The sequence below is a fragment of the Lycium barbarum genome, chromosome 8, assembly GCF_019175385.1.
Source record: "Lycium barbarum isolate Lr01 chromosome 8, ASM1917538v2, whole genome shotgun sequence".
Classification (NCBI taxonomy): Eukaryota; Viridiplantae; Streptophyta; class Magnoliopsida; order Solanales; family Solanaceae; genus Lycium; species Lycium barbarum.
In genome coordinates, this window is record NC_083344.1 from 107,627,310 (window position 1) to 107,636,982 (window position 9,673).

General features: G+C 34.5%; 1 protein-coding gene across 1 annotated transcript; it reads right to left on the bottom strand.

Moving 5' to 3' along the window:
* Positions 1-389: 389 nt before the first annotated feature.
* Positions 390-3,289, bottom strand: LOC132606593 (arginine decarboxylase 1A, chloroplastic). Its single transcript, XM_060320167.1, has one exon. It carries the CDS (start codon positions 2,829-2,831, stop codon positions 693-695), a length of 2,139 nt encoding a protein of 712 aa, XP_060176150.1. The 5' UTR covers positions 2,832-3,289; the 3' UTR covers positions 390-692.
* Positions 3,290-9,673: the final 6,384 nt, after the last annotated feature.

Sequence of the window (9,673 nt, forward strand, 5' to 3'; positions counted from 1 at the left end):
TCTTTTAAAAAAATTGGGCGTTAGTGACATGGCATGCCAACTAAGAGAGAAGCAGATCTTTGAAGTGTTTAGGTACTTTTTGAGGAAAATAGTGATACTTAAATTTTCAAAATTTTAAATAAAACAAAAGTAGCTTTTATTAAGAAATTTTTTAAACTTAAGTGACATACGAGGAATTAACTCACTCACCATTATCATAATTTTACTTTCCACTACCGACCTTTGACTTATGATCATTTGGCAAGATGGTGACTTCCATCTTCACACCTTCAAACAACTCCAAGATTAATGAGAAACCAGTGATAATGGGACTGGAGAAGATAATCAGCCATTCAAATTCTAGCAAAGACCAAATGAGATTGAAAAAAAAAAAAACCCAACAAAAGAAATTCTAAAGTAAATGCATTTAATTTAGTAAGAACGGGAGATTACATAGCTAGCATGAGGTGGGCCGAACTATATTTGATTGTGATTCTGCTAAGTTACCCCAACCTCAAAACACAACACAAAAAGATTCGACAATTCCTTGCTTTTCTCCATAACTTCTGATCCTCCAACAACTAGGAAATTACACCCGAAAAAAAAAAACATAAATAACATACCATGACTAAGACCACCTCAACGACAAACTTTATTACTGGAAAAATAAAAAAAGGAACAATGGTGGAATCTTGAAATGATACAGAGACACTTCAAGCAACACAGTAGGGCCAAAACCCTTCCTCCCCAGTTGCACATTCCGCGCCAACGCCAACAATGTTATCATCATTGCAATAGTAATAGCCACTGCAGGATGATTGAGGCGCAAGATAAGGCATATCATGGAAAGACTGAGCTAAGCTGCTAGCCAAAGCTTCAAATGCAATCTCTTTATCTCCTTCTTGCTCTTCGTTGAGCACGAATTCCTCGGCACGGTGCTTGAGCGTCTCGAACATGAGTTCAGGCTCGTGCTGCATCGCCCGAAGTACGTCAGCACAGGATGGGCCTGGAACCGCGCATGTCACAGCAAAGCTATGAGGGCTATCGCTCTGCGACACGCGCAAGACGCTGGGCCCGCCAAACAGGTTGTGGAGTCCGCCAAGCGCCTCCTCATAAGCCCCGCCTAAAAACATTCCAAGATAATACGGACCACCACCACCACCACCACCATTGCTTCCCAATTCATGAAGAGGCAAGCTTGACTCGCCTCCGATGAACTTATCGATCTTTCCATCACTGTCACATGTCAAGTCGGATAAAATTCCCCGAGCTGTAGGCCGTTCATCGAGCTTGTGGATGGGAACAATCGGGAACAGTTGGTCAATTGCCCAAAAATCAGGGATCGAAGTGAAAATCGAAAGATTCACATGATATGTGCGGACAGGATCAGAAGCTCCAATAGCCTTAGCCACAAAGTCACATATACCATCAACAGCAGCAAGCTGTTCAATGTCCAAATTACCCGCTTTAAACTGCTCCACACATCTCTGTTTCAACTGATCGGAATAAAGCATACAGGTATCGTATTCTCCGCGAATAGCAGCAGCAGATAAGTTCCGGTAATCAGCACGAGCATCGTCGTTGAGTTTCTCCACAAAGGACTGGAGATCCACAGTGGACAACTCTTGAGAACGCGTAGTAGTTGAAGACACAGCTTCAAAAATCAATACGGAGTGATGAGACACAATTGCTCTGCCACTTTCGCTACATATCACCGGATGTTTCACGTTCTTCCTGTCACAAACGAACCGGACACTTTCAACAACCGTAGAAGCGTATTCCTGAAGTCCATATCCGACAGAAACATCGGAATCGCAAGATTTCGTACCATCATAGTCAATTCCAAGGCCACCACCAATATCAATGAATTTCATTCCAGCACCAAGACGGACTAATTCACAATAAACTTGAGCAGCCTCACCAACACCATCTGCGAGCAAAGCTGTTGAAGGGATTTGAGATCCAATATGGAAATGCAGCAATTGAAGACAATCCAACATTCCGGCTTCTTTCAGTTTCTTCACCACACGAAGGATCTGAGTTGTTGTAAGCCCAAACTTGCCTTTCTCACCGGAAGTGGACCCAAAATGTCCCGAATGTTTGGTCCTAAGCTTAGCCCGAAGCCCGATCACAGGTCGGACCGCCATTTTACGGCTTATGTCAATCACCAACTCTAGTTCCTCCTCTTGTTCAAGCACAATTACCGTGTTCAATAACAGCTTTCTTGCCACCAAAGCAAGCGAAATGTATTCCGCATCCTTGAACCCATTGCATACAAGAAGCCCCTCAGAGCTTCCCTTACACATTGAGCTCATAGCTAAGAGGAGCTCGGGTTTCGACCCGGCTTCAAGACCGAACCGAAAACCCGACCCGAATTTCACAATATCCTCAACCACAAACCTATCCTGATTGCATTTAACAGGATAAACACCTTGGTAATGAGCCTCATATCCTTGAGATTGAACAGCGTAATCAAAAGCCGATTGAAGAGATTCCAACCGGTTTTTCAGAACATCAGGGAACCTAACAACGAGGGGCAGCTGTAACCCGAGCCCACCCGAAGTTTTCGGGTCGGAAGCCTTTTTCACGACCTTAAGGAGATCAATTTCCTGGTGAGGAAGGGTGTCCGTCCCATGTGGACGGACGGATATATCACCGTTAGAATTAACGGTGAAATACGGAGCACCCCATCCATCGACCCGATACAGATCGGATGAGTGCTCCGTGGACCAATGAGTCGCGCCTGAGGAAAAAATCTCAGGCGCGGGAAGAGTGCTATCCCTAAGGAAGGGATAGCCGAAAGGAGGAGAAACAGCAACAGCAGTGTCTACACAACAACCTAAGGCAGGCATATTATCTTTTTATGAAGGTGAAACCAAAGAATGAAAGAATATTGAGAGAAAAACTACTAATGTGTTTTTTTTTTTTTTTTTTATACAGGAAATTTTTCAAGAATGTTTGTGATAGCTGGGGGCTTTAGAACCCGCCGAGGCTAAGAGCCCCGGCTACCCCCTCAAAAGAAGCAAAAAGGGATATGAATCAAAAGATAATCACCTTCTAGTATACTCTTACAAGAACCGAATATCCCCAGGCCGACTTCAGAAGAAGCTAAATTTTTTCAAGTTCAAAACAAGAGAATTGAATTGGAAACGAAAAGAAACACAAAGCTAAGAGTCAAAAGAACACACCACCATACAGGTTTTAAACGGAATTGTTTGCCGGAGAAGAAGAGATTTGATCGGGAAAATGAAAGGGTAGTTTCGTTTAGGAAAACTATGAATGAGTGTGAAATGAGCGAGAATTGCATGGGAGGGTTCGCTTCTTTATATAGGGGGAAGAAGAGGCCGGGTCGTGGGCTTGGATTTGGGCCTCTTATTCACCTTTTGATGGAATTGCACGAATTGTTCTTCAAATGGGTAGCTCTTTAATTTTTGTCCTTCAAATTTTTTACCCTTTGGCAATCAAAATTATGTCTAGTGAAATGCATAAGTCTTAAGTCTGTCAAATATAAAAATATAAATTTAGGTTCCTTGAAAAAACTACCCTTTTCATCTCAATTTACGTGGGTTACTTCATTTTTGGTCCTATATGGCAAAATTTAAAACTATACCCCGTATAAACCTACCAGGTAGGGTCTTGAGAGGATAGAGTGTACATAAATCTTAACCCTACCTTGTGAAGGTTGTTAGGTTTCCGACGGATCCTTGACTCAAAATAAGGTGTAAAGACAATAATAATAATAATAATAATAATAATAATAATAATAATAGGTAGTAAACATTTTAGTACATTACACACATTTTAAATTTAGGACTATAAGATTCAAAAATCTCTTTTTATTCCTTAAAATTTCTGCTTAATCAAACTAAGACACTTAATTTGAGACGAAAGAATATTTATTATGAGAGACAAAATTAAAGACCTAATTTATAAAACAAAAATAAAATTAAAATTAAAAACCTAACATAAAATAGGGGCAAAAAGTGTCAAATGACCTTCCTCTTTTCGTTACGAGATAATACAGAATTGGTGATAATTTGGAGATTCTTTCGCAGGGGATAGACATGGGCGGGATGCCGCGTGGCATTTACACGTGGGACCCAATTTCTCTCACGAGTTTTGTGTTCTCAGTTTCCACCGCGCATCGCAAAGGTTCTTTCAACGCGAGAAGATAAGGTAACCCGCGTTAGGTAAGTAAAAATATCATGGGAATTTGAGAGGATTGCATTATTGCTTACGAAATGTGGAGAGAAGGAACATCGAAGGTTCATTTGAATTTAAGATTTTTTTTTTTTAGAAACAACGGCTGTGATTGTTCCACCTCATCAATCCTAATTGGATTTCCTGGATCTGTGTTTGTTTGGGAAAGACATGAACTTACTTTTCAATCATCCATAGAGATTTTCTCAATTTATACCAGAATCTGTGTTTGTTTTGGGAAGTCATTTACTAACTTTTTAATCAACTTTAGAAATTTTCTAATTATAGAAAGGTGACAATTTTTTTGAGATAAATAAAAAAAGATATTTTTTAGGACAAAGGGAGTAGCAGAAGATTAAATCGCTTTATTGCATACTTTTGCAATACCGCCGAAAGAGCATAATATGATGATAAGATAATAAAGGGCTCGTCACCTTTAATTAGAGTATTCAAGTGTTTTAAAATTAAAAAAAAAAAAAAAAAACATTGAAGTTTTTCATAGTAAATCGAAAAGTCGAGCCAAATTGAAAATTCAATTAAATCAAATTAGAAGATCGATATATTTTTTTGGTTTAGTTTGTTTTTGAGTTTTAATTTTGAAAATCTTAGACTTTAATTTGATTTTGGTTTTGAGAAAAAAACGAACCAAACCAATTATATAAATATCTAATTAAAAATTTATAATTGCATATATACACATATATTAAATGAAAATAGTTTCATCCAATTCAAAAACCATAAAGGAAAAAGCTTTGGAGAGATGCTAAGTAGGAGAGGATGGGTCTAGGGGTCTAGAACTTAATCAGATGTTTCAAATTCGAATTATAAATATAAAAAAGAATTCAACTAAAACAAAGTTTCTCTATTGATAGAATCTTATACTCCCTTCGTTCAAGTTATCTGTCATGATTCTATAAATAATTATCTTAAATTATGAAGTTCAAATAAATAATTATCTTAAATTATGAAGTTCAAAATATAGTTAATTATTTTTTATAATTTTATTCTTAATAATAATTATTCTTGAAGAGTCCAAACATCCTAATAGAAGGATATTTAATAAAGAGATATTATATTTAAAGATATAAATGAGAATAAAATAATTACAAATTCTTTCTAATTTATTATTTTTAAGGAGCTGTAAAAGTCTTCAAATTTTTAAAGCCTTTACTTCAAAAAGAATAACGAGGCCGAGTAGAAATAAAAAGGGTAGGTGAAGAATTAAGCTGCGGAAATCTCATTGGTTTGGTTCACTGGTTGATTATTAAAAAGAGTTTGAAAATAGTGATGGTGCGCCTTGGAAAGGTATCATTCGAGCCTCAGCATTCACCAACCTCATCTCTCCCTCAGTCTCTTATATCGTGTGATTCACGGACTAAATTGTTTTAATATTATTATTATCATAAGTAAGATAAAATAAATTCAAATTTAATAAGATAAAATAGGATATTCAGAATTAAATTTAGCGTTTAAATTTATTTTGAATTTAATTAGCGGTATAAATTATCCTGCACCTTATCACGCATTACAATCTAGGCCTCAAGTCTTAACATTGTCCTGCATTCCAAACGGCCCCTTAAGTCTTAATGATGGAATGGATGACTCATGAAAATTCTGACACATAGAAGCTGTTTTCTGTTTTGTTGTTTGACTTTTTGGTGTTTTTCCGAAGCTCGTGGGACCAAATACAGACCCCCAAAATGAAATTCAAACTCACCATAGGCATGCATTTCAATTTATGTGTGCCAAATTTCACTTTTTGAGCCAACAACATTTGTGCTGGCGCGGACACTAGCCGTCACTAGGTCAATTCTTCAAAATAATACTCCACTTTTTAGAAAATGAACATTTAGATGTGCCTACTAGTTCACATACAAGATGTGTTCGGTTGGTGTAGCTTTTTCTTTTATCAAATCAAATCTCTAGTTCTTTTCTGAGTAATTTATATTTATTATAAAAGAATTTTTTAAATCTATTCAAAAATATATGTAAGAAATTATTTTAAACCTACCACAAATATAATGAGCACCATGTTTCATTACAGAGTATTAGAAACATATGAATTTATCTGCACCTGATATTTACACTAAATCATAAAACTTTGTAATAATTGGGTAAAAAGTTTAATTTAAAATGTATTTTATGATTTAGCAATAAAAATATACCTGAGTTGTTATAACAAATTATTATTTTCTATTTTAGATTCAGCTAATATTTAATATAACAAAATAATCGACAACGAACTTTTAAATAATTTAATTATATAAATATTTGTTACATCGTCACATGACTTAAAATAATTGACAATGTATGATTATTTTGAGAATCTTTAAGAAGTTGTTTGGTTTAGAATAAGATTATCCTGAAATTATAATTATTATGGGATGAATGATAGTACTAGAAACTTTTTTTTATTTAAGAAAAATCTCAATTTTATTCCGATAATTTATTTCTCTGACACGAATTGCCCGCACTGTTTTGCGTATTGGAATTGTAAACGGAAGCACTGATTAATGAGTGATGAAATGATTGTGAAAAGAAGCATCTCACACTCACTCCCAAGTCGCTGCTCTGACCACCTGACTTTCTTCATGTGACTAATCAATTCTAATTATTCTTCCTTTATGTATAATTATTTTCTTCATGTTTATGGCAATGTTATTTATAATTCAACTCAATTTCTCTGAATTAGTTATTTCGTTTTGTCATATTTAATCGATTCATACATTAAAAAACAAATTTGTGTCTCATTTTTTTAATTTAGAAAATTTCGAGGCAAGTGTCTCAAGATTCGAAATCCGGTGGATGATATATAATAGGCTCACCACTCTATGTTTTTCCACTTTAAATCATATTTTTGTATATGAGAGAGTCTCATATCATGACATGCGTCTATTTCACACGTTGCGCTTTCACCGCTCCATCAAAATTATATGGGCTTTTGTTTGTGTGTCATTACTATATGAATTTTATGAAGAAAAGAAAATTAAGAACTTTAGAATATATTTTAACTTTAGATGTGTGGAAAATTTCTATAGGTACTTGAGTTGGAACGAGCATTAACCTGGGATATTATTCTCCTAAGCACATGGAATATAGGATGCCAACTCGAAACCAGTTGTAACTAAATTACGTGTTCGGTTAGTTAAAAAAAAAAAAAAAGGAGACCTCCTTCTTTAGGTCTGCCTCTTTAATCCATCTAGTCATTTACTTTTGTATTTGGTATTTATTTTGGGCTCAATTAACTTGATTAATTGATTCATGTCAGAAGTCTTATTTTGAAGGGCAAAACGCTCCCTATTAAAGACAATTTTATATTGAGGCTTAAAGTTGAAGCTTCTGATTAAAGATGAAAGAATACTTATCACTCTCCATTGGTAGTTAGTACCACTTATTATGAGTTGGTTTCACGGATAATCACTCGACTTTCACTTTATTGCACCAAAGTGATCACTATACTATTTTTTATAGCAAAAGAAGTTATTTAACTTTGTCTAAATATATTAGAAAGTCACTAAACTATTTTACGTAATTAAAAAAAGTCACTCAACTTTGTCTAAGTATCACGTAGCTAGAGTCATTAATTATATATAATTACATACAAGAACACTAATCAATTGAGTTTTGATTCCGTTTAGCATTTCAAAACAAAGAATTTGGTGGAAGAACCTTAGAGGTTGAAAATTTTTAATTCCTTACTTTATTTATTGTTCTAACCGTTAATCTATGAATATAATGCGTTAAGACGTTATAATCTTCACTAAAGTGATGTAATTAACTTTGAAATAGCCATGAAATACTCATGCTAGTGCTCTTAAGTAGGTGTGTACAAAGGAAACCGACAAACTGCAGCAAACTGATAATCCGAACCAAACCGAGAAAAAAAAACCCCGACTAGTGGTTTGGTTTGACTTGGTTTGGTTTTAAAATGAAAAAACCGACCACTATTGGTTTGGTTTGGTTTTAACTAAAAAAAAGTCAAACCGAATCAAACCAACCCGACATTACATTTAAATAAATATTTCTTAAACTTTTTCATAGTTTTTTGTCTTTTAACATATTATTTCACTTGGAATTAGAATTTTGAATGGTACAATAAGTTTTATAGCCCATAGATATTAGTAACTCAAAAAAACACTCAACAAAAATCAAATCAATACTAATGCTAACAAAAGAAATTCAATTCTAACACTAGGAATGACAATAATGTTGGATATCTATTCTCTAGTTTTATATTGGTTTAGAAAGTGAAAATACATAACTGAATTTTTTTTCTTTAATATTTAATCATGTAATTAATACTTATTAGCCATACTTATTTTAGCATGACTTAGTACTTTTAGATTATGATCATTTTCTAGATGCCTTATAAATTAGACGTACGTATTATAGCATGACTTAGTACTTTTCGATTATGATAATTTTATTTTATGCAATTTCATTATTTTTTTTGCTGAATATTTTGGTACAATGTTATCTCTCATCTCACATTTTGTGTTATTTTCTTAAAAAATATCTTAATTAGATAGTCGTATCTTACTAGGACTAAAAAAATATTTGAAGTACAAGTTATATGTTTAGTATGAAGACTTTACCGGAAAAAAATCGAAAAAACCCGAGCAATCCAAAAAAACCGAGAAAACCCGAGGTTGAAAAACCCGACTTTTGTTGGTTTGGTTTGGTTTATAGATTTAAAAACCCAATGCAATTGGTTTGGTTTGGTCTTTAAAAAATCCGAACCAACCCGGTCCATGTACATCCCTACTTTTAGGTATGGGGTCGTTTTTTGGGCCTTTTCCTAATTAATGAGAAACATATCGTTTTCCCTTTTGGCATGCAATTTTTTTTATTTCTACGAAGTCTTTTCTTGAAGTTGGATTCTCAAGTAACTAAAACCCTTTGGCTTAACAATCTTTTGAAGAATTGCATGATATTACTATGATTCTTCACTTTTGGTGTTCCCTAATCAGTTCCTCCGAAAAGCTTTTTTTAATCTTTTTTGGGAAGTTAGTGATGATAAAAAATTGTTTTTTCGGGAAGAAAAGGGATGCACTTTAGGTTTTGTTGGGAAAATATCTCTTGTGCTGAGCAAATAACTCCATCTCCGTTAAAGTTCAATAGATAAAGTTAGGGAGGTGAATAAAAGTGCACACCTTAACAAATATTATGGACTATTAATGCTCTTGGTAAAAGATTATGGATGATTTTGAGTTCAAAGTTCAAACCGAGAGATAGTGGACTGTTTTGGGACTTTACTCGATCTTTTAGTATATGTAATATCTTGTACCACCTCCTGTTTTTGTCTCTACTGCCTTTGTTAAAGACCTTGTAAGGACTATATATGTTCACTAGAAAGGTCAAGTATTGCAGTACACTTTAATTGTTATTGTGTTAGTAATAATATTAATATCCATATTATTACAAAGAATTGATACACTTTAGTATGAACCAAGCCACAGTATGGTACAACAGAGAAACAAGTGCCAAAATGCGA